This window comes from Oppia nitens, unplaced genomic scaffold, assembly GCF_028296485.1.
Source record: "Oppia nitens isolate AA-2021 unplaced genomic scaffold, nextdenovo-longstitch-racon4-pilon3 scaffold8_pilon_pilon_pilon, whole genome shotgun sequence".
Classification (NCBI taxonomy): Eukaryota; Metazoa; Arthropoda; class Arachnida; order Sarcoptiformes; family Oppiidae; genus Oppia; species Oppia nitens.
The window spans coordinates 2392800-2417661 of record NW_026533252.1 but is presented as its reverse complement, the minus strand read 5'-3'; the positions used below and the strand labels follow the sequence as shown (position 1 = coordinate 2417661).

Here is a 24862-nt window from a genome sequence, read left to right as displayed (position 1 = left end):
CGACTTTTCGTTTCGTTTATTTTTAACAAAAAAATTTACGCTTTTACCGACACCAGAGGTTCAGACTATCCAATAATCGCTTTTGGATTTATTGAGCGCCAAATCTGTCCGATTCCGGGACTTTGGTTTCAGAAAAGTTTTGGCTTTAATAATACGCGCTCTCAAAGAATTGGTAGTATTTGTCATAAACTGTTTGGCATTTTTGGCTAAATTGTGTAATTGCCTGAAAACAGTCCGACGAGTGGTCGTTATCCGCACCGCAATAATTGTCGTTTCGGTTTGACTTTCTGTTACCGACGAATTTAAAAGACTAAAAAAATTCGGGAAATAAGTTGCGAACAATTTTATTGTATTTACAAATCTTTTCCCGTTTTTTTCTTTCGACGTCTTTTGTTAGGCTTTTGTAAATAGGTTCCCATATAAACCGGTCTTCCCGTCAAATTTGGTACTAAATCGTCTGCAAAAACAAATCATTTATGTATTAATAGTTTGTTTTCGTTGAAGACATCAATTGAAACAAACCTTCTGTAGTGGATTCGTGACACTTTTCGTCCATCATTTTGTACACTTTGTCGCAGATCTCGTCCTGCAATTCCCGTTTGCGCCGTTCGGTTGCAGAGGCGTCCGGTTTTAGCGTTGTTGTCGCTTCTGTAGATAAACTAATAAAAACATGAATTGATTTCTAGACAAACCTTCGTCGTCTTCATCGCAAGTCTCCGATTTGTTCTTCAGAGACAAACAATCCATTTGATCTATTAGTTTGGCTTCTCTTTCCAAACTCGCCACTTCCACCTCATCCTCCAACTCTGTTGTTGTCGTCACTTCAGTTGTGGTCTTTTCTCTGTCCATCGCCGCCTCCTCTTCGGTTGAAACAGTTGTCTCTGTAGTTGACTCAGTGGTTGACTCTGTTGTTGTCTCTGTTGTTGTCTCTGTTGTTGTCTCTGTTGTTGTCTCTGTTGTTGTCTCTGTTGTTGTCTCTGTCGTTGTCTCTGTAGTCGACTCAGTAGTTGACTCAGTGGTTAATTCTGTGGTTGTTTTCTCTCTGTCCATTGGCGCCTCCTCTTCAGTTGAAACAGTAGTCTCTGTAGTTGTAATCGTAGATCTTTCTCTCTCCATGGCTGCCGCCTCCTCTTCGGTTGGAAACGTCGTTTCTTCCGTCGTATCGATTGGTGTTTCACTGGTCTTTTCCCTGTCTAATGGCGCCTCTTCTTTGGGTGCAATTGTCGTTTGTTTGTTAAAGCATTCCGGTCTGACTCTACTCATAGCTTCACAAAGAAATTCATTTATTCTCGTATTTTTGTTTTGCTTGCAAAACATTTTGCGCATCCATTCACATGAAGAGCACTTCCGGAATTCGTCTTCAATTTCTAAACACTCTTTTTTCTCAAATTTCTTTGATTCACATTTCAATCGCTCAAACATCTTAGACTTTGATCCACATCTTAGACATTTTATGACTTTCTTTCTTTCACTTTCACAGTCTCTGTTTTTCTCTCCACATCTCCTAATGATTACCACATTCTTCTTGCACTCTGAATCATCCAATTCTCCTTTTGTGCACATTTTTAACGAATCCAAAGCACGATTGCATTCTTCGGTATTCAGAAAACACTTGCGATTTGATTGTGGTTTACAGTCATTGCATTCATTGCAGTCCGACAAACGCGACTCAAAATACTGGCATTTGAAACACGTCTTCATTTGTTTCTTCACTTCCTGACACTTGGATATCGAGCAATCAGTTGGAACAGTTGGTTTGAGTGTACACAACTCTGGATCTTCAGCTTTACACTCTTCTCTCTGTTTCTTTATATCTTTAATTTGTTGCATTCGTTTGAGAAACCATTTAGACGCCATCGGATTTACTGGAAATACAGGTTTTTCAGTGTCCATTGAATTCTTTGGATCAAATGGACCCATATCTTCATTAATAGTATCAATAGAACTGTCACTTTTTACCGAATCTATCCAACTGTTTTTTGGGTCTGGTTTGTGATCCTGATGGTTATCTATTGAATCTATTATGTGATCAATTGGTTCCAATGCTTCTTTTGGATCAACTGAACCACTCGGATATATTTTTGATTTTTCATTGCTATTTAGATGATCACACGTTGCTAAATGATCAACTGAATCCATGTCATCATTTTGTCTAATATGATCTTTAAGATCTATCTGATCCATTTGATGTTTTTTCAACTCTTCATTGTGATCCTGATGACTGATCGGAACAAAGTGATCCATTGAATCCATTGTATTTTCTGAACTCAACGGATCCACATCATCGATATGAACAATAGGTTCAACTGTTTCTTTCGGATATATTTTTGACTCTTCGTTGAAATGACTAACTGAATTCATGTCATCCATATGTCTAATATGATCTTTAACTTCTATCTGATCCATTGAATCCAATGGATTATCAGAAACCAATGGATCCACATCATCTATTGGATCAATTGGACCAAATGATTCTTTTAGTTTATTTGAATCTTTAGAATTAATTGTTGGTTTTTTTCTATGATAATAATGATCAGAATTCTGTGGTCTTAACGGATAGACATCATCTAAATGATCATTGGGAACATCCAGATGTCTTTCCACATCAATTGATTCTATTGGATCTGTTGGTAATTCTTCATTAGAATATCGATGATCATTACTTTTGTGTCCATTATTCGTCGGTAGGAAATGATAGTCATTTTTATTTTTAAAACATGAATTCGGGTTTTCGTCGGCAAAGTTATTGTCAAATGTCTGCAAAAGACTACAAAAAGCCAAATTCAACACAACATATGATAAAATAGTCATTTTCTTTTAATACTCGATCTAATGGGGGAATTGTATAAAGGAATCGACATAGAGTTAGGGTAGAAATTGAAGTTAAGTTTGAATGTAACATATATTTCAGGTTTAGTTAATTAACAAAAAAATATTTCCAAAATTTTATCAAAAATAAATAAATCATATTTCTGTCAATTTATTTAAAATTTAATTTATTTAGTTAATGCTATTTCGTTAGATTAAAATATCAATTTAAAAAATAATTTTAGTGAATAAATTTCAATTAAGTTTATAACTGTGTTTTTTTGCCGTAAAAATCACTGTTTTTTACTCTACTGGAAAACACTGTTTGTTAACAGATTTGCTACTATTTACTAATATTTCATTACTAAACCATTATTTATAATATTATGTTTTATTAGGTTATTTAATACATTTTTTATTAATTAATAGGTTTTACAATTTTTACTACATTTTAATAAAACATTAATGAATTAAAATAACATTTTTACAATAAAAAACAAAGTTTGTTAATTCAAGTAATTGAGAGAAAATTTATTTACTAGAATTTTAATTATTAATTAATTACTTAATTATTACTTAAACTTTAGATTAAATAATAAAACTACTCTTAGTTCGTCTTATTTTAAACAAATTCATTGATTTTTATTAATAAAAAGTTCTAAAATCTCGTTTTCATAATATATTTTTCTAAAACAATAAATACATTTTTAAAAAATAAATATTATAAAACAAAAACAACAAAATTAAAAAATATCTAAAAATGTAAATTATTCTGTTATTCTTGAATTTTATAATTAAATAGTTGTAATAAAGTTTAACTATGGTTTTACACAAAAAAACTCTATTTATAAATGTCTATATAACCGATTAATTGTCAAATATTTAAAAATTATTAAAAAAAATATTGCACACATATTTTGCATTTATTTTATTAAATCAGTTTCAATTAATAAATATTTTAGCGAATAAATTGCATAATTTAGTTATTATTGAATTAATTTTGTCGTAAAAATTACTGTTTGTTAACAGATTTGCTTTTGCTATTTGTTTTTAAAATTATTAGTTAAAATATATATATATATATATATATATATTACAAGTAAACATTATTTTTTACTGTATATTTAATATATTATCAATTATATTAATTACTGTTTTTTCATTTTTTTTAATTAATTGAACCATTAATTGAATCACTTTTACTACAAAATACATGGTTTCTCATTCAAACACTAGAGGGATGATAACCAATATTTAAGATTCAATTAATTACTTAATAATTAAAAACTTTAGAATAAATAAAAATAAACTTTTTTTCTTATCTTTTTATATACAAAAAAATTCATTGTTTTTAATAATAATAAACAAATAAAATCTATGTTTTCATAAAATATCGTTAAACTAAAAACATAAATAACAGAATATGTATAATAATAATGAAAAATAAATGATATGTTTTTTAAATGTAAAAATTGGACGAAAATTCATAGAAAAACTGAGACAAAGAGTTTGTGAATAAAAAAGAATTATTTTTATTGATCGGAAAAATCTTTGGAATTTTCGTCGTCCGAGACGTGAAAACGCATGAATCAAAACGCGTGTTAAACGCGCGTAAAACCCGAATCTTTGTCGTCATTGGCGGTGTCAATGTCAAAGTGTCGGCCGCTGTCATCGTCGTCGACCAAGTTTTCCGCGTCATCGAGAATACGGCGCGAAAGTCGAATAGAGAGCGCAAACACTGCGGCCGCCACTAGACTCAGACCAAGCGATTTGGCCGACTGTTGCCACGGAACGGCCGTCTCTTCCGTGATCGCCGATGCGGGAGAAGTGGCGCCGGAAACCAGTTCCCAAATAGTACCACAAAGGGCAACACATGTGACAAACAAAAAGATAATTTCTGTCGTCACGTAAAAGTGCAGCTGACACGCACCCGACGGAGAGCGGGCCGCACCCACGGCTCCCACCAACGACACCACCACCACTGCCGCACACATGGCTACCACTGCAACTGACTCGCCATCCATTCCGCGCAACTGTTCAGCCAAACGATCGGCCGAAGGGGCGGACAATACATGAAGAGCAGTTGTGTGACGCCAGACGACAATTGCGGCCGCGACCACTGCGGTGGACAACTGTAGCGCCAAAAGCGCCACTCGAATGACCAACAACTTCATGGCCGACACGGACTCGTCGGAGGAAACAATGCGAGCGGAGAACACTTCATTTCGCGGCCAAAGAGTCGACTTCTTCGGCCACAGAAAGGGACGATTGAGAAGACTTGGGACACGTTTGACAGTCGGGTGACGGGTTGTCGACGGCTGGACTCAGTTTGTAGTGACTTCGGGTCTGAAATCGTGATTTTGTCGGAAATAAACATCAATTGAATGAATGAATGAATGTTTCAGTGAATGACTCACTCCTTCAGTGCGTCCTTTGAGTGAATGACTCATTCAGTCTATTGTTGCCAAACAAAGCACTCAATAAAAACATTATACAAACTATACATAAATGACGTCCAAATGGGTTGGATTCACATCTATAGGGATGGGGACAGCAATGGGGGGGAAATGTATGGGAGAGAGACTTAATGTAATGACGGCTACAATGACTACTCGATTACATAATAATTGAAAAACAAATGCAAAACCAATTAATTATTGAAATAAAAGAGAAATAAAACGACTATTAGTTTAGGATTTGATTTGAATTAGTGGTCAATGAATCGGAAATCACTTTAAATGCAAATCTCAATGCATTTCAATCAAAAAACATTTCTCCCAAAAGACTACTTCTTTTTCCTCTTTGTTATTCCCAAAGGAAAGACCAATCGATTTACATAATTAGACAATCAGTTAGTTATTTCTGAAATGACTGATCTCTCTCTTTCAGTCTCTGGAGATCTCAGAAAAAAAACATTTATTTTTAACCCAAACCCCAAAACTTTTTCTTCGTAGTCATTGTCGTTGTCGTCGAAGAGTTAGAAGTTTTCAATGTTGAGACTAATGACGAAATGGTCGTCTTTGTCGGTTCCGTTGATGATGAAGAAGAAGAAGTAGTAGATGTTGTTGTCATCGTTCCGTTGTTGGGATGTCTTCTGTTGAATATTTGAGTCCATTTTTTATTACTATCCAACCATTTAGTCATAAATGATAATTTCAGTATTGAATTAGTATTAGGAGTAGTAGTGGTAACAGTTGTGGTCAATGAATTGGCGTCGGCGTAGGCATTGGTATTTGATTCGTCGAAAATTGAATCGAAATCACTTTTGAGTAGTTTATCATCTTTTCCGTCGTCATTAGCTATGGCTCTGAAATTGCCAGAGTTTTCCTCTGGAAGTCCGTTTGAGTGACGCTTTATCTTTCGGTTCAGACGATAGCCGTTTCCGGAGTTTTCATTTGGATTTCGAGTGTCAACAGAAAAGAAACTAAAAACAAAAAGTGGATCAAATAAAATCATTTTGGATTCAATATCAATAACAAACCTGAAGACATATAGTACGAGAAGAATAACTGCTTTTTGAATCATTTCACAGATGTTTTTCGACGCCTTTGAGTTTTCTTTCCTCTCAATCGAGTGACTCATGCAATGTCCGGAACTCTTCTTTTAGTCTCTCAGAAGGACTTCCGCTCTGCGGAAGACTTTTAACGACTCGTCATTTATATCTGAGTTCCGATTCGTTGATGTCTTCATTTGGAAGTCAATTGAAAAGTTGTTTGAAAACAGAGTTTTAAATAATAAATGCAAACATTTCTCTCGTTTTGAATGTTCTCATGAAGTCTTCGGAAGTGTTGTCACAGTTGTTATCCATTGTATTGAACTGGTCTTCAAATGGTCTGCACGTGTCTCTAGTGTTCAATGATTTGTGACGAAACAAAGTTATCAAAAGTCTATTTTTCTTTCATTAATTATCATTTTTAATGTAAAACTTTTATTTAGTTATATTTTCAGATAATATTAAAAACATTACTAAAACTTTTGCAAAGGTTTAGAAAAAATTCAGTGAAAAATATATTGAATGTAATGTTTTATTGATATCAGAGTATATAAGAACTAGTTGTTAGATCTCCACGTAATAAAATGTGTATCAATAGTTAACACGTGCAACAATACTTACGCGCTTAAAGTTTATTATAAAAAGTATATTTTATTTAATTATTATTTATTTAATAAATTATATTATTAATAATCGCGCGACACATTAAAAGTAATTGTTTGTGTGACAGAAAATGGCACAAACATTGAACAAATTATATAGTAGTATAAATAAACTTTTTAATAATGTATTTAAAAAATATTGAATTTAATAAATTATTTAGTTTTTTAGTCATTATTTATTAGATTATTTGTTTTATTATTATTAAAAAAATAACTTACTATTAAAAATGAATAATTGATAAAAATATTATTTATATAATAAAAAGTTAGTATTATTTGATAGTATTTAAATGGAAATCATTGTGACTTGCATTTTACTATAAATTAAACTGTATTTTATTTAATCATTATGATTTAAAAAAATACTGTATTGAATAATTGTGTTAAACAAAAATAATTGTGTTAAAAGTATACTTTAAATGTCTATTACATTGATTTGATAGTGAAGCCTATTATCTCGACATAACTTCAGTCAGATAAGTAATTTTTATAATGTTATTAAACGATAAACAAATTGATATGATTTTATCACCAGTGATTGATATGATTGTATTTAATATTATTTTATACAAATTTAAAGTTTTCTGTAAATAAAGACAATATTTGTTTTATATTCAATTAGATAAAAACATTAATTACTTTTGATATGAGAAACTCAAAGAATTAAACAAAAATGATTTTATTTGTTATTAATAAATATTTTATAAATAAAATTACTAAACTTTAAAATTATCAATTTAGCAAATTTCCAGTTATTAGAAGTATTATATAATTTAGATATTATATATTAATAGGCAATCATTTTAAAAATAACAATTGTATTTTGTATTATTATAAGAGTAAATCCTATAATAAGCGCCCTATAGGCTAATTTATTTATTTGGTTTACTTTTGCAAAGTTTCAACAGTCAGTTAAGTGTAATATAAAAGTTTTGACAAAAAGTCATTTTAAATTTTTAATTATTATCATCAAACAAATGGCATCTCAAGAGAATTACGTGATTATTGATACCGACTGCGGAGTGGACGACGCGGTAGCGCTGATGTTAGCTCTTGACTGTCATCGCAAAGGTTTGATCCGCATTTTGGCCATAACTTGTGTCTACGGGAATACAGATGTCTGTCAAGTGGTTCGCAATGTTTTTCTCACTTTAAGACTCTTCGGATTAGAGAAAACAATTCGTGTACTCAAAGGATGCGCTTTTCCGTTACGCGAGAAAATCGGTTTCGAAGACGGCTTTATGGGAATCGACGGTTTGGGAAATTCTGTTCACCGAATGCCCGAAATCGACTGTCAAACCGAAGAAGAACACGCGGCTCAGGCCATCGTATCTCTTGTGCAACAATTCCCCAAACAGATCCAACTGTTGTCTTTGGGACCGCTAACCAACTTAGCATTGGCTCAGCATTTATATCCGTCGGTTTTGAATGAGTTTCGCGAAATCATAGCAATGGGCGGAATGATAGAAATGTTAGGAAATGTTGGACCGACCACTGAATTCAACTTCTTTAATGATCCCGAAGCCGTTCATATGGTGCTCACCAACAGCACGTGTCCGATGACGATCGTGCCGTGGGATACGTGTTTGAAGACTCGCATGTTATGGGTTAGTGAATATCAGACATCAAATATATGAGAGAAATTCAATAATTAATTAACAAAATTGACATTTTTAGAAACATTTCGACGAAATCGTCGAAAAAAATACTGAAAAATCAAAATTTTTAGAAAATATTTATCAAAGTATTTATGAACACAAAGTTTACGGTAAAAACACTTTGTTTTTTAATAATTTTGAAAATGATTTTTATATATTTCTGTTAAACTATAGGCCGAAATGTCAGTCCTGGAGTCGTTTTGTGTGACATTATTGTAGTGTTTGTCGCAGTTTTCTCGAAAATAATCAAATTGACTGATGAATACCCGGTGGCCATTGAATTGGCCGGACATTTGACGAGAGGACAACTTATTATCGATAGGACTGGAAGAGCGGATAGAAAGAAGTTTAAAAATGACAGAATGGCTCGTTTTGTCACTGAGTTGGACATCGAGGAAGCAGTTAAAGTGCTTAAGAAGGCTTTGGATTAAGTTTTAAATACATTTTGTTTAGTATAGATTTTAAGTACTATTACTATCAATAGATATTATTTTTTATATAATATATGACTTGATTTAATCTATTAATATTTTTTTATAAATCTAAAATATTTTAATAAATAAATTTAATCTTAAAAAATCATTTACCGGTATATAGAATTTTATTAAGTAAAAAATCTAATTACTATAATATAAATGTTTAATTTTGTAATTTTTAATTATTAAATAAATCATTAATTTAAAAAATAAATCACATAGTATAAAAGTAATTTATTAAATAAAACAATTACAGACAAAAATATTGTTATTTAATTAATTTAATGAATTGTTGATATCAGATCATATAATTATTTTTTTTTAAAAGAGTCAAATGATTTTTGTTATTGTATTACATTTGATAGTAAATAAAACTTTTTAAATAATTATATTTATTCAGTTTTATTTACTCTTTACTAACAATGTTTTATATATTAAACATTTGAATTAAAATAATATATCAATTATTTAAAATCAAATCAGTTTAAAAAATGAATCGTTTTGTAATAATTTCAGTTTTACTTATAATAACATATTTAGCATTATTTGAAACGACTAATGCAAAAGGTATATAAAAATTTAGTTATTTATTATTATAATTATTATTATCTTTTATTATTTGTATTTTTTTGGTTTTCATTATCAAAGAAATTGTTTCAAACACTAAATCGATTGATAAGAAAAGTGTCGATGAATTGGTGAGAAATAAGCGCCAAAATGGCGGCAATGGAACCAAAAGTCATGAGGAAGAAGAAGATGAAGAAGAAGAGACAACAACAACAAAAAGCTCTAAAAAGAAGAAGAAGAAGAGTTCTGGTGGCGGACACACTAATAATGTTCAATTGAGTGTCAAAATTGATAACAACTAATGTATTTTCAATACATTTTTGTTAATTATAATTATATGCAAATTGTTTTCAATAATTTGATAATTTTATTTATAAAAAAAATAATACTAATTATTTGTAATAAATAAATATTAAGAATTAAATTTAAAAAATATAAAATAAAGCAATTATTTATTTAGTATCAAAAATCAAGTTATAATAATAATATTAATTATAACAAATTATAAATATATACCCAAGTTACTAATTATGTAATATTTATTAAAATTATCAATTATATATTTACAATAAAATATTTTTAAAATTATTGGTTAAATATAGTCCTAAATAAATTTTTTTTAAAAATATGTATTAAATAATAAAATGATAACTGAATAAATTAAAGTAACAAATATGTTGTAACAAAGGCTTTAAAAAATTAATTACAAATTAAATATTTATTCAGATTTGTATTGAATTATGAAATTAAATAGAAATTTGAAACTAAATATCATTGTTTCAAAAGAGATATTAATTATCACAAGAAATAATGACTTTTTGTTTCCTATTATTTTTATTCAGTATTTGTCTGATTTGTTGCATAAATCAAAGCAATGGTAAATAATTTCGGGGAAAAAACAAATCAATGAATCATTAAATTACAATATTTTGCTTTTAGTTTTAGGATCTGTTTTGCGGTCAGAAAGCAGCGCAACGTTGGAAACAAATAAAGATAATGTCAAAGACAGGGAACTAATACGCGATAAAAGACGAGTCAGAGATTGTCATTGCGGTAAAAATGATGGCAATTATGGATCTCAAGACACTAATGAACACGAAGAGGTACAGACTCATCAACACGTGCACACACACGAGCACATCCATCATCACCATCACTATGGAGGTCGAAGAAACAGAGGCGGAAGTAGAAGTGGGGGAAAAGGTGGCGATGATTACGATTACGACGATTATGATTACGAAGACAACGGCGGAGAAACAAAAAGTTCAAAGAGAAGGAAATCAGGAAAACGGAAATCTGTGAACAAAAGAGGCAGAAATGGTAGAAGAAGTTCAACAAAATCGGGAAGAATTCGCAATCGAGAGGAAACAGAAGAGACCGATCAAAGTAGTGGTAGTAGTGGTGGCAGTGATCACCAAAACGACAACAATAACAGTAATAATAATAATCAAAATAATGATAACAATAGTGATGTCAGTGATGGAAAGGGAGGTCGAGGAGGACATAACAATAAGGTTACCGTTAATGTCAAGATTGAAAACCATTAATATTACAGACAGTTTGAGGAAAATTATAAATAAAAAGTTATTAATTAAATAAATATTTAGAAAAAATATTATTTGTTTTATATTTATTAATATTAATAATTTGATGAAAAACTTATGTATTTAAGATATTAATTAAATTATAATATTTAAAGTACAGTAGATTTTAACATTCAAATAGATTTATAGTATTAATTAGTTATTAATTTAATTTAATTAAAAAAAAGTTTAATTACTGTATTATTAATATTAATAACTATTATATGGAGTCAATGTTGCCATCTATTGACCAAACAATACAAACCATATAAATAACTGTAAAAATTTTAATACTTTATTAATTAATTGAATTATTGATTATTTATTTATTTAATGAACACTATATTGCCATCTATTGGCCAAACATTTCATATATTGTTTTTATCAATAGATGTCACTATAGTATCGGTTAATAAACAAAAAATATTTTATAAATAAATATAAAAACAAAAAGTTTTGAGAAAAACAAAGACTTTGAAAGATATTCACAAAAAAATGAAGACATTGTCCGATAAAACCAAACTCGTTGTCGATGTCGACGATTACCGACGTATTGTCCTCAATGATCGGCCGTCGGCTGCCATACGATTGACAGATGTATTGATTTATATGAGAGGTGTTTGGCTAACGATGACAACTCTAAACCTATTCATTAATGTCTATGTCTTGATGTCTTTGGATCGCTTCCTTATGACCTACGCGTTGGTCACAATGATTGTCAGCTTTGAAGGACAGATTGCAGCCATTGTTGGCCAGTTTGGTATCGGTTATTCCCGATTATTGGCCATTATCTATGCCATAAGCGCGGCCTCGCTTTTGGTCGCATCGCTAGTTTGGGGACCCGTCGGCGCCAATCATTTGATGACACTTTCGTTGGCCATTACTCTGGTCTCAGGTCTTATCGGCGGCTTTATTGCTGTCAAACAGTAGCCGATATGTCTTAACAATTGTATCATTGAATTATTGACTTTAAAATAGTGTTATTATATATGATATTATTTTAGCATAAAAATCATGATTTAGTCAAATGTTATGACAATTGAGTTATAATTTATAAAAATTTTTTATATGACTATAAAAATTACTTTAAAAAAATTATAAACATTTATTAGACAGAAAAAAATCTGATATTTTTGTGATATTTTTATTGTATAATTAATTGATAAATAAGTTGTTATTTTTAGACACAATGTTGTGTTTTAAAATTTAACCAAAAAATATCTATTTTTAAAAATCAAAACCACTTTTGTTTTGGATATAATTTTGTTGAGACGTTTGAAAGTTTTTTAAAATAATAGTTGAGTTTATTAGTGAATATTTATATTAAAACATACCTTTATTTAATTGATTTTTAATTAGACTTATTTTTAAAAAATGAGTTTATTATTGAGATTAATTGTAATTATATTAATCATAAACTGTTTTATTGAATTTCGCATCAAATGTCAAGGTTTGTACAATTTTTTTGAATGATTTTCATAATTCACATATAATTTAATTAATTTTATCCTTAAACTAGACTATAATTCAGATGAAGAAGAGTTTGATGACAATATATCCGATGATATTTCGACGACAATTACACCAATTAATGGCATAACTAATGTTACAATTAATGAATTATTATTGCAAACAGAAACTGAATTTTCAAATTGATAATTAATTTTAATTACCGATAATTTGAATCAATTTTTTAATAAATATAATATATTATAATAAATAAATAAATAACAAAATAATTGTAATTTTTATAAAACTTATTTGAACAATTGGTGTTAAAAAAACATTTATTATGAAATAAAAAGTAAATAAAGTTTTAATAATAAGTGAATTGTGATCTAAAATTTATTTTACGATACTATAAAAATATAACAAATGTCAATAAAATAAACAAATAATTTAAAGTGAAATCTGATTTGATTATTGATATTTTAGATTTATAACTTTATTTTAATGTTATAAATATATTGTACAATAGATGTAATGTAATTTTCAAGATATAATAAATTAGTTACACGTAATAATTATGTATTTAATTTTAATTTTCTATTTATTATTTACATTATTTTATTCCAATATAATATCAAATAAAGGTATATTTGTAGCTAATATTAAAAATAAAATGCATTTAATTAATTAATTAACGTTTTTTAGATGAATTAAAAAATTTTCCGGTAATTGGTAATGTAATTAACAGAAAATTAGACACCGATTCGGCAAATCATTTAAGATATAAAAGAGATAACAATAATGTCAATGAAGTTCACGTTCACATCCATATCGATAATGGAGACAAAAAGGATAAGAAAAATAAACAGAAAAAGAAATTTAAGAAAAGACGATCAACGACAACAACAATGGATACTATTACTGAAGCACCTGGAGGTGAAACGACAGTAAATTATGTCAATACTGATTCCGGATCTGTTACTACAAGCCATACAATTACGACAACTTTAGAAGCGACAGGTGATGAGTCAATGACACCAACAAACTCCGGTCCGAAAGAAAATCAATTGATAACTCTGTCCACTGAAAGCCGAGTTGATATCACTGAAGAACCAATTGATGTCAGAGAAGAAGTTACCAATAAATCCAATGAAATGGATGTTCAATATAATGATAGCCGTCGTAAACCTAATGAAAAACATGTGGTTAACAGTAATTGAGTTTTTTTTTGGAATAATTTCAAACTTTTTTAACTTTAATTTTCAAACTAAATCTTATAAATCCTAATAAACAATAACTGAAGTTTAATTTATTATAAAAAGTATTCAATTTTTTTATAAATAATTTATTCAATATTAGAAAAGTTTATATGAAACGTATCAAATGAAAAAAAACTTATGCTTATAAAAACCCAACTGAAATAAATATTATGATTAAATCAAATTATATTTAATAATTAAATAATTAATGTTTAAATACTGTCTCAACATTATATGATATACAGTATAAGTTTTATCTGTATTTGTTAATAAAATAACAATAAAAACACACACAAAAAAAAGTAAGACATAGTTAAAATAATAAAAGTGGAAAATACACACATAATTCGATAAACTTAAGTAATATTAAAAAAAATATTTATAAAATTAATCTTAAACAGTAACAATAATAAAATTTTATAATAATAAAATTAATAAAATTTTGTGATTTCTTTAATTCTTTAATTAAAGAAATATATTTTTATACTTTGAAAAATGGATACAATTAAATCAAATTTTAGTGCAAATGATTTTAACGATAAAGTAATGCTAATTACAGGTAATAAAAATAATTAGATTAAAAAAATCAGTATTTTTGAAACAGTAAATCTTGAAATCTAGGCTCGAGTTCGGGAATGGGCGCCGGAGCTGCCATTTATTTCGCAAAATTGGGAGCAAATGTTGTGGTCACCGGACGCGACGCCACTAAAGTCAATTCAGTGGCAAAGGAGTGCCGACAACACACCGATAAACAAATTCTCGAAGTATTAGTTGATCTCCAGAACGACAGTGAGGTTCGGCATTTGGTTGATAAAACAATTGCCTTTTTCGGCAAAATCCATATTCTGGTCAACTGCGCGGGAATTGTAGATCAGGGAAACATTAGAGCCGATCAAAAATACATGCAATCGTTTGATCGTATAATTAACACAAACTTAAGGCCAGTCGTATTCTTGACATCACTAGTGGTCCCGTTTCTCGAACAGACCAAAGGCTGTATTGTCAATGTTTCGAGTATTTCATCACTTGTTCCGGTATTTATTCAATAATTTATTTAATACATTAATAACGGAAAATAATAACAAATTTAATTACAGAGAAGGACTTGGAGTTCGTACGGGATGTCGAAATGTGGTATCGATATGTTGACCAAATGTCTGGCCATGGAGTTGGGACCGAAGGGTATTCGTGTCAATTCTATTCTGTATGTATTTTGTGTCTAATTGTTTTTATAGTCAGCTAATTATTGTCCAATTCATATACTGTCAGTCCTAGTATTGTATTGACACCAATGATCAATACTATTAAAGACATGGCTGTTAGTGAGGAAGACATAATAATGTTTTGCAGAAAGACTTATCCATTGCAAAGACCCGGTGTAGTGGATGATGTAACCAAAGCCATCGAGTTCTTGGCCTCAAACAGATCGGCATTTATTACTGGAAGTCTTATACCTCTCGACGGCGGATCTATTATCAGCAAAAAATCCCGATTGTGATAAAAACAAACAGTTTTGTCAATTAGTAACTTTGAAAAAAGTCAAAATTAAAATTATATATATATTTCACAATACTATAATTAGTGGAAAAACAGTATATGTTTGCAATTAAGGAAATATTTTATTTTTAAAAAATAATGGTTTTTTGTTTTACATAAATATTTTGTCTTCTAATAAATGATATTTTGTCGCATAAATTGATGATAACTTTCTTGAAAAACATTTTATTTACTAACAACTCATATAATCATATACTCATTATATTATATTATATTATATTATAATATAATTGTAAAATTAAATTTTAATTATCAAAAATGATTAAAAGTTCGCTTAAAGATAGAAAACTAGTTTATGAAGTCGACCCAAAAGTAGCTCTAATTACAGGTCAGTTGTAATTTTTAAAAATTAAAAAATTTACGGTAAAATCTATACTTAGGATCAACTTCGGGTTGCGGACAAAAATTGGCATTATATTTGTCAAAGATTGGACTGAAATTAGTGATCACCGGCAGAGATGAAGATCGGATCAAGAGTGTAGCGCAACAATGTAGACAATTATCTAACACTACAGTACTAGAAGTTAAAGCGGATCTATTGGACGATAATCAAGTGAGACAATTGTTGGACACAACAATAGATCAAATGGGAAGATTGGATATTTTGATACATTGCGCACAAATATCTTTGCCGTTGTCCATCACCGATACGGATGTGATGCAGAAATTTGATACCGTTTTTCGTCTGAACGTCAGATCAGCAGTTTTGCTGACATCAATGGCATTGCCGTACATTCAAGCCATCAGTGGTGGCATTATTACACTGACCTCTGATTCTGGATTCAGACCGGTTATTACGATAATTTATTTCACTAGTTTCTAATAGTATTATAAATAATGTGATATTTTTTTAATCAAAGTATGACCAGGAGTTTGCATTTTGTATTACCGAATCGGCGGTCAATTACTTTACCAAATGTTTGGCACTCGAGACCAAAGGCAAAGGCGTTAGTGTATTGACCCTCAAGTTTGTCATCTTTTAATTATTAACTAATGAGATAATATCTAATGATAATCTTAATATTGCTATCACTTGCTATCATAGCTCAGATCTGGTTAATCGCAAAGATTTTGATCTGAATCCGTGGTTGAGTACAACTCTGGTTTCTCGGCTATAATATAGTGGTAACTGAAGAGAACATTTCAAATGTGCTTTTGATAAGACAACAAATGCTAATCAATTTAAACTGTTTTATTTCAATCAATAAAAAAAATATTTTTGTTTTGTTTTTGTTTTAAAGTTTGTCACAAAATTATTTACCACTAAATAGATAAGCATTTCAATAAACATAACCTTAACCTTAACCTAGAAACTGATCCCCGAAAACATTAGATGAGATCAAAACTGGTGATAGTTTGAGGCCCAGACCTAATGACTCCAACTCTAGATATGATTGCAATACATGTCTAACATTAGACACCAATACATGACTCCAACGCCTTTAAAGCGCAACGTTTTTATTGAACACAACTATTTTGAACAAACAATTTGACGGACTTTTGACGAAACAATGACCGAAAATCTGGACAAACAATGCAACGAATATTATGCGGAAAAAATTATCGACAAACAGGTTATCAATGGCCGACCAATTTATTTGGTCAAATGGTGTGACTTTTCTGACGACTACAACACATGGGAACCGATTGAAAATCTTAAAGACGAATGCTATCATTTGATTAATCATTTCAATAATAAAAGTGATAACAATAGCCAAGACATCGCCGAAACATTAAAAGTTCAAAACCTAACTATTAATGACAAAAGAGATGACAGCGGATTCGTTTCGGATGTCAACTCTTCGGCAACTATTAGGCCGTCTGTCAATACAAGACCTGTTATTCGACGCGAATGGCCGTCACAGTGGACTATCAAAAGGATCCGACGGGCGGCCAAAGGCAAGAACAACAACAAGATATACCATTTTGTTGAGTGGATGGAAACCCGTGAAGTTTCGGTGATGTCCTCTGAGCTGACCAATCATCACTGTCCACAACAAGTGATCCAATTCTATGAAATACGGTCTGTTTGGAAGTGTTGATGTCTTCATTTGTTACCATTTTAAAAAAAAAATTTAACAACCAATTCATTGTAATTGTTTTTTTAAAATCATTATTTAACCCATAATTTTAATTTTTAAACGTTTTTTATTAATCATCTAAATTATAATAATAATAATGACTTGAATATCATATTAGAAAAATTATAATTATTATTATTTTTTTAAGTTTAATTATTATTAATAAATAATTATTAATTAGATATTTAATTTGCAGATTTAAAAAGTAATTTTAATCATGTTTTTATAATTTACTATTAAACAATAGTTATTGTTGATTATTATTATCATATTTTATTTTATATCATTTTACGGATTTTTTTATATCATATTTGTTATTACACTAATGTAATGAAAATTGTTTCTCTGAATAAATATCAAAATATATGTATAATGTTTCATATAATAGGATTTCGTTAATGAACTTCAATATTACTGTTTAAATTGCATTTCAAGTACAGTATACTTATTTGTTTCAAAGTTTTATTTTTAATTTTAGTCATTAATTGATAGCTTCTATATTTGAACACAAGTAATAAATAATAATAATAATAACAATAGTTTTAAATTGCATAACAAAAACAATTTACAATTAATGATAATTACTAATAAGTGATGACACGTTTATTTAATTAACAACAGATTTTTGTTAAAAATAAAAAATTTATTTTATTATAAGACAACTTATTTATTACATTGCAAAACATTATTAAGTAAACTTTAAAGCATTTTGTTACACTTTTTAAAAAATTAAATTATTTACAATTATCATTTGAAAAATAATTAAATTTATAAAATGGCTTCAATAAGCATCTCATTAATGGTAATTTTGATATCTATTAATTTATTATTATTATTCAATTTATTGCTAATTGAATGTAAAGTATTGCCACTTCACAGAATAAGAAACAGTATGTATATAAAAATTTGAAAAAAATATTAATTAAAATAATTATTTAAAATAAAAATAAATTTCTAGATGACTATAACAATGGTTATCTCAATTATGCTCCGATGAGACAACAACAACAACAACAACAATATAACAATAGGGGCCGTTGGTTTCGGACTAATAACAACTATGGCAACAATAATCTCGGTTATAATCAACGGTACAGATCCCCCGGTTATGATAACAATGGTTATAATAATCAAAATGGTTATGATAATAGTGGTTACGATAATCAGGGACAACAACAGATTAAGGTCACCGTCAATGTCCAGAGAAACATCGATGGATCAGTTGATGGATCCAGAGAGGGGGCCGCATTCAAAGGCCCTGAAAATTAATGTTATACTTTATTTTTGTTATTAACTATGATTTATTTGTATTAAGATTTTAAACATCTTAATAATATGTATATCATTTATGATATAAAAATTATGATAAATATTTATAAACTCTCTCTCTCTCTCTTTTTGTACGCAATTAATTAAATAACTAATTAAATTAAAAAAATAATGTTTAAATTAATGATTGACATATAAATAAAATATTAAAGTGAGATTTAGTTGAAATCAAGTACAGTTTAGTAAATTATCTATAGCTAAACTTTTATTTTAGACACTTAAATACATTTAACAGATTAAAATTTATATAAAATGTATTGAATATTATAGTATTTAATAATAACATAATTATAATTTATTTTAATTAGATATTATTGTCCGTTTGTATTATTTAAAGTATAAAATTTTTAAATAATTAGTTTTATAAAAAAAACAACAAATAAGCTCAAATATCAATGACCTGTACATCACACGGTTTATTAGTATTTAAATTGATATTTTAAATATTATTATATTATTAGTAATGAGATAATGTCAATGAATTTTTTGTTGAACAAAATAATCGTATAAAATGTGAGATTATTAAACTTTTTTAGTATAAATAAACATGAATTTGAAAAATATTAAAATTATTAGTTATTTATACTATATATGTAATAAATTGATACATTGATACATTATAATTTGTGATATTTGAGTTTTTATATTAAATATTTAATTAAAATATTCTAATAATTTATAATAATGAAATTGTTTATAATTTTAATATTTATTACTAGTTTTACTATTGAATGTAAAGTGAATTATAAAAATGAACCGGAATATGAATTAATAGGTAATTTATTTTGATTAATTTCAATAATATTATTTTCATAATTATAAATTAAATAAAAAGATAGGAAAAAGTTAGAAAATAACAAATCAAAAAGACAACCAATACGTCGACAACCACCACCTCATGAGAGAATGGATCCCACATATCAACCGAACTATAGTTATGATAACAGAGGACATAGACCTGATCGCACACCTCATATGAGACCAGATTTTGATCATAGATTTGATTACAGACCACATTCGGTACCCGATGGCCAGTCACCACATGAAGTACATACACATATCATCAATCATAAAGTTAACAACAATAACATCAATTTAAATGTTAGAGTTATGGGAAATCATAGGATGTATAGACATTCAACTCGTCCTACAAATTAAGCAATTAATATACGGTTTTCTTTTATTACATTAGTATTGAAATATATTAAGTTTATTAATTATAAATTTTAATTGCAATTTAGTAAGCAATAAATACATAATATACAGTATTTAAGTATTATTACTATTATTTAATTAGCTGACGATTAATAATTTTAATTAAAAAATCGGTAATTTTTATTTTTGAAATTAATTGTTTGTACTAACTTATATATTTAGTAAAATTTTTAATAGTACACAAGTTCTAAATTAAATTTCATTAGAAATTAAAATGTAAAATATATAATATATTATTTGTTTTAGAATTAATGTGCAAATAACAAATAGTAATTAAAGTATAATACTATTTAAATTAAACTTTATACAGTATTTAATTATATGTTTTTATAATACTATAGTATATAAACATTAATTTTTTAAATTTAATTATTTTATATTATATTCTCTAATTATATGTAAAATATATTAATTTAAAAAAAGATGTTTAATACAAAAAGTTTTTTAACTGTTATTCTAATAGTTATTATTGTCATTCATTGTAATGAATGCAAATCAATAGATTTGAACTCTAATTCAAGTAAGTGTTATAATTATAATAATAAGCATATATTTTATTTAATTATTAATTTACTTTTTAAAAATAAAATGAATCTTAATTAATAATAATTATTGTATATATTTTACATTAGATAATCAACAATCACATACAACAACCAAAATTACAACAACAACAACAACAACAACAACAACAACAACAACTCCCAAATCAATTAATATAAATATTAATAAAAATGAAAATATTAATATTAAAAAAGTATAAATTCAGGACAAATGGCTGTCGATATTTAACAAATAATTTCGAAAAATAATTCTAATTAATTAATTTAAAAATAAATAGTAAAATATTTTGTAAATCATAGTTTAGTTATCTTATTAAAAATTATTTCTAAAAAGTAATACAATTATTGTAATTATTCAAGTATAAAAATATTATTGTAATAACAATTAAAATGTTTATATTTATTTAATACTCATTTATTACAATATAATACATAACAATGATACAGTACCTATTTAATTTATAAGATTAAAATTTCAAAATCAAAGTAATAATAAACATTATTGATTATTATTTTAGGATTATCATAAAAAATTTATAACTAAAAATGTAGACTATAATATTTTTATAATAATTACCATGATGGAAATACAAATTCTAAATTTATGTATTTTAATGATATTTTAAAATTAGTAATAGTTATAGTGTATTCATTTTTATGCAAATTTATTAATTATAAAAAGTTTATCTTAATAAATTAGGAGTAATTTAAATAATATATATGTATATAAAATAATGCATATTATTTTTTAAAAAAAATTGTATATACCTTTATAATAGTTTTTATTTGAATAAAAAAATATATAACAATTTTGTTGTTATATTAAATTGATATATAATTAATAAAATTTAATCAATTCCTAAGTTTAAACATCTGGATTTAGTTGATTAAAATTTAACAATGGATTAAACAAACAGATTTTTATTACAAATATTACATAAAACATAAGAAATCGTTAATATGTTTAAATATGTATAAAGACATATAGTTTAAACAATATAATAAAATTAAATACTATATATATATATATGTAAGTGATTTGTGTAAACAGTCAAATATCAAAACTAATACTCTTTTAGTGATATAAAAAATACTTTATAAATTTTTATTTATTATATATTTAAAAATTAATTTACTCAATCTATAACATAATTAGTATGAAAATTGTTTTGTTTGTTATTATATCTATTATTTTGTTAATTCAATTATATGTAGTTTTTGGTCAAAAAGATGGAGAAGAGACTAAGGGTAGTGGCGGCGGAACTAAGGATAACAAAGGTTTTTTAAAACTAAATATAAATACTTATTAGAAATCTATTTGAATTATAAATATATATTTTTTAACAATTTTTTTAAAAAATTTTATGATAATAATCAAATAGGAAAACGTGTTACTGTAGTTGCTGTTAAAAATAAACAACAAAATAAACTTGTATTTAGATCAGTCAATAGTCCAGAAACTAAAAAAACTAAACGAATTGCACCCAAAAAATTACAATTAGTTAAAGATCCGAATTGGAAACAAAATTTGCAAAAATGGAGAGAAAGTAAAAGAAAACGAAGAAGAGGTGGCGGCGGCGGCACTGGTGGTGATACTGATGGCGATACTGGAGGAGATACAGGTGGCGATACTGGTGGTGATACTGGAGGTGATACAGGAGGTGAAACTGGGGGTGATAGTGGAGGGGATACTGGAGGGGATACCGGTGGTGAAACTGGTGGTGAAACTGGTGGCGATACTGGAACTGGAGGTGAGGCGGAAACTTCTAAATGATTAATTAATGGATCAATTGAATACATATTATAGATATAAGTTATATTAGAATTTGTTAAATAAAAAAGTATATTTTTAAAATGTTTAAATAATAATATATATGATAAATATAAATTATTCGAAATAATTAGTTTGTAATTAATTAAATAAATAATTAATTATATTTTTAAAAATATCATTTAGATGCTTTTTTCAAAAATATTACACAATAACAGTATTATAAAATTAAATATTAATGTATAATATTTTCTGTATATTTACTTTGTAGCAGATTTTCTCCTAATTAATAAATTATAATATAATAGTATATATTTTATGCTATAAAACGTATAACAATAGTACTGATGCACTAATTTATAAGTAAAAAAATAAATTTCAATTAATTTTTAAATTGGATGTAGTTTTTAAAAATTATTTTCTATAATAGCAATATATAATTTGTTAAATTTTTTAAAAATGAAACTAATTTTAATACTAGTATTTATTGCTAGTATTGTATATTTTAGTGAACAACAACAACAGCCCAACCCATCGGGTGGTGGACACAACAGAAGAAGAGGAGGTGTCCGGGCAGACAATGTTCGGTCACACCTTACGAATAGATTGCGATTCAGTGGTTCGGGTAATGGAAAGCCAAACAACGGGTTTGGACACAGTGGGGCCAGAAGTTTGTCGTTGTCTCGCAATAGTAATTGGCGCAGGGATTTAGCAAATAGCAAAATGAGACGCAGAGGTGGAGGTGTCGGTGGAACGGGAGGTTATGGAGGTTCTGGAGGTGCTGAAGGTGCTGGAAGTTATGGGGGTTCTGATGGTACTGAAGGTGCGCCAAATACAGACGAAGAGGGATCAGTTTGATCTGTTTATTAAAACAAATTAAATTCACATCATAATTGATTTAATTAATTTTAATACTAAATGTAAATGATGTAATTATAATATAATATATTATATATAATTTTATATACAATATATTAATTATCAAAAATGTTATTTTACTCACATATCATTAAATTCTGAACAAATTTTTTCTCTCCAAATTTTATTACAATTTTAAATACAGTAAATAATAATGTATTTTATTTTATGTATCAGTAATAATACATTATATACTGTATATAAGTTAAGTATTTTTATTTGATCTATTATGAAATAAATTATTAGCAAATTGCGTTTTAATAGATTATTTATTATTGATATTATATAAATTTATTGAATAAATAAATAAAAATTAATTACCAATAAAATAGTATAAAACCCTAATAATAATTAAAAAAAAATATATTGAATGCTAATATTTAAACATAACTGATTTAATCAAACATTATATATATCATGCAATCAAACATCTTGTGACAGATTTTATATTTTAAAAAATATAAGAAACTAAATACAAAATCACTGCTCTATTATATAAATGTATAAATAAAATAAATTTATATAAAATTTTCTATTCTATTATTACTAACTATTACTAAATGTATGTTTTTTGAGTAAAATACCAATAATGAAATTGTTTTTATTATTAGTGTTAATTAGTATTACAGTCTATCTAAGTGTAGAGCAAAATAAACCCAATAAAAGACGTTTAATCCAAACATTTAATGTCAACTCAAGTCTTCCCAATAGAATGCGTTTCAGTGGTTCGGGTAATAGACGGCTAAACAACGGGTTCGGACAAAGTGGGTCCAGAAGCTTATCGTTGTCACAGAATAACAATTGGCGCAGAGATTTAAAAAATAGCAGAATTAAACGTAGACGTAATGGAGGTACGGATGCGGGTGGAGGTGGAGGTAGTGATGGTGGCGGAGATGGTGGTGGTAGTGATGGAGGTACGGATGCCGGTGCAGCTGATAGTGAGGCTGGACAGTGATGTGAAACAAAAATAACTGGGACTTTATGAAAGTGTTCTACAAAATATAGGGATGTAAAATATATGTATAGTAATGTAATTGTAGTTTATTTTAGAAATTTTCAAAATGTTTATATATATATATTTGTAAATATAAATTAATAACTCAAGAACAGTAAGTTAAAAAGCATAGTTTATTTTATCATTTATTCAAAAAACTATTTAATAATTTAATTAATAATTTTAAACAATGAATGTTAAATATTTATTATAAAAAAATTGTTAACAATTAAAAAAAAATAGTAACCACAATATAAGGTAAAATGCAAAGTAATTTTGTAGTAAAATTTACATTAAATTATATAATTAAATTATATTAAAACATATTAAAACTTATATTAAAAATTATATTATTTAGAAAATCAATAAAAACAATATAATTAAATTTAAAAAATTGTTAAATAATTAATTAATCTAAAACTAAACTATTCTAATTCTAAACTAATTAAAGTTATTGTAAATTTGTTTTCCAAACATTT

General features: G+C 27.4%; 11 protein-coding genes across 12 annotated transcripts; 8 read left to right on the top strand and 3 right to left on the bottom strand.

Annotated features, from left to right (window-relative positions):
• Positions 1-6: 6 nt before the first annotated feature.
• Positions 7-2853, bottom strand: LOC128964339 (uncharacterized). Of its 2 annotated transcripts, none has more exons than XM_054310926.1 (4): positions 693-2853; positions 523-648; positions 358-457; positions 7-310 (listed from the first exon to the last, which is right to left on the bottom strand). In XM_054310926.1, the coding sequence occupies exons 1-4, from the start codon at positions 2809-2811 to the stop codon at positions 61-63; spliced, it is 2595 nt and encodes an 864-aa protein (XP_054166901.1). In that variant the 5' UTR covers positions 2812-2853; the 3' UTR covers positions 7-60. The 2 variants fall into 2 exon arrangements, with proteins under 2 accessions (XP_054166901.1, XP_054166902.1); XM_054310927.1 differs by having other exon boundaries at positions 116-287.
• A 1419-nt stretch (positions 2854-4272) lies between these two features.
• On the bottom strand, positions 4273-5118 carry LOC128963949 (uncharacterized). The gene has a single exon (XM_054310500.1). It carries the CDS (start codon positions 4980-4982, stop codon positions 4410-4412), a length of 573 nt encoding a protein of 190 aa, XP_054166475.1. The 5' UTR covers positions 4983-5118; the 3' UTR covers positions 4273-4409.
• Positions 5119-5554: 436 nt separating this feature from the next.
• On the bottom strand, positions 5555-6412 carry LOC128964000 (uncharacterized). The gene is made up of 2 exons (XM_054310554.1): positions 6290-6412; positions 5555-6232 (listed from the first exon to the last, which is right to left on the bottom strand). Exons 1-2 carry the CDS (start codon positions 6388-6390, stop codon positions 5731-5733), a joined length of 603 nt encoding a protein of 200 aa, XP_054166529.1. The 5' UTR covers positions 6391-6412; the 3' UTR covers positions 5555-5730.
• A 1463-nt stretch (positions 6413-7875) lies between these two features.
• Positions 7876-9077, top strand: LOC128963951 (inosine-uridine preferring nucleoside hydrolase-like). The gene is made up of 3 exons (XM_054310502.1): positions 7876-8570; positions 8641-8731; positions 8796-9077. Exons 1-3 carry the CDS (start codon positions 7941-7943, stop codon positions 9050-9052), a joined length of 978 nt encoding a protein of 325 aa, XP_054166477.1. The 5' UTR covers positions 7876-7940; the 3' UTR covers positions 9053-9077.
• Positions 9078-10443: 1366 nt separating this feature from the next.
• LOC128964319 (cap-specific mRNA (nucleoside-2'-O-)-methyltransferase 1-like) lies at positions 10444-11211 on the top strand. Its single transcript, XM_054310903.1, has 2 exons — positions 10444-10541; positions 10604-11211. Exons 1-2 carry the CDS (start codon positions 10475-10477, stop codon positions 11209-11211), a joined length of 675 nt encoding a protein of 224 aa, XP_054166878.1. The 5' UTR covers positions 10444-10474.
• Positions 11212-11685: 474 nt separating this feature from the next.
• On the top strand, positions 11686-12227 carry LOC128964115 (uncharacterized). Its single transcript, XM_054310672.1, has one exon. It carries the CDS (start codon positions 11743-11745, stop codon positions 12175-12177), a length of 435 nt encoding a protein of 144 aa, XP_054166647.1. The 5' UTR covers positions 11686-11742; the 3' UTR covers positions 12178-12227.
• Positions 12228-14450: 2223 nt separating this feature from the next.
• LOC128964318 (3-oxoacyl-[acyl-carrier-protein] reductase FabG-like) lies at positions 14451-15453 on the top strand. Its single transcript, XM_054310902.1, has 4 exons — positions 14451-14514; positions 14577-14989; positions 15053-15159; positions 15225-15453. Exons 1-4 carry the CDS (start codon positions 14451-14453, stop codon positions 15451-15453), a joined length of 813 nt encoding a protein of 270 aa, XP_054166877.1.
• Positions 15454-15770: 317 nt separating this feature from the next.
• Positions 15771-16672, top strand: LOC128964317 (uncharacterized oxidoreductase SERP2049-like). Its single transcript, XM_054310901.1, has 4 exons — positions 15771-15840; positions 15893-16302; positions 16373-16479; positions 16558-16672. The coding sequence occupies exons 1-4, from the start codon at positions 15771-15773 to the stop codon at positions 16628-16630; spliced, it is 660 nt and encodes a 219-aa protein (XP_054166876.1). The 3' UTR covers positions 16631-16672.
• Positions 16673-16914: 242 nt separating this feature from the next.
• Positions 16915-17634, top strand: LOC128964026 (chromobox protein homolog 5-like). Its single transcript, XM_054310584.1, has one exon. The coding sequence runs from the start codon at positions 17024-17026 to the stop codon at positions 17552-17554; it is 531 nt and encodes a 176-aa protein (XP_054166559.1). The 5' UTR covers positions 16915-17023; the 3' UTR covers positions 17555-17634.
• An 800-nt stretch (positions 17635-18434) lies between these two features.
• On the top strand, positions 18435-18862 carry LOC128964315 (uncharacterized). The gene is made up of 2 exons (XM_054310900.1): positions 18435-18483; positions 18552-18862. The coding sequence occupies exon 2, from the start codon at positions 18587-18589 to the stop codon at positions 18860-18862; it is 276 nt and encodes a 91-aa protein (XP_054166875.1). The 5' UTR covers positions 18435-18483; positions 18552-18586.
• A 455-nt stretch (positions 18863-19317) lies between these two features.
• Positions 19318-24344, top strand: LOC128964314 (uncharacterized transmembrane protein DDB_G0289901-like). The gene is made up of 6 exons (XM_054310899.1): positions 19318-19336; positions 19758-19952; positions 21916-21978; positions 22083-22451; positions 22953-23294; positions 24001-24344. The coding sequence occupies exons 1-6, from the start codon at positions 19318-19320 to the stop codon at positions 24342-24344; spliced, it is 1332 nt and encodes a 443-aa protein (XP_054166874.1).
• The last annotated feature ends 518 nt before the right edge of the window (positions 24345-24862 follow it).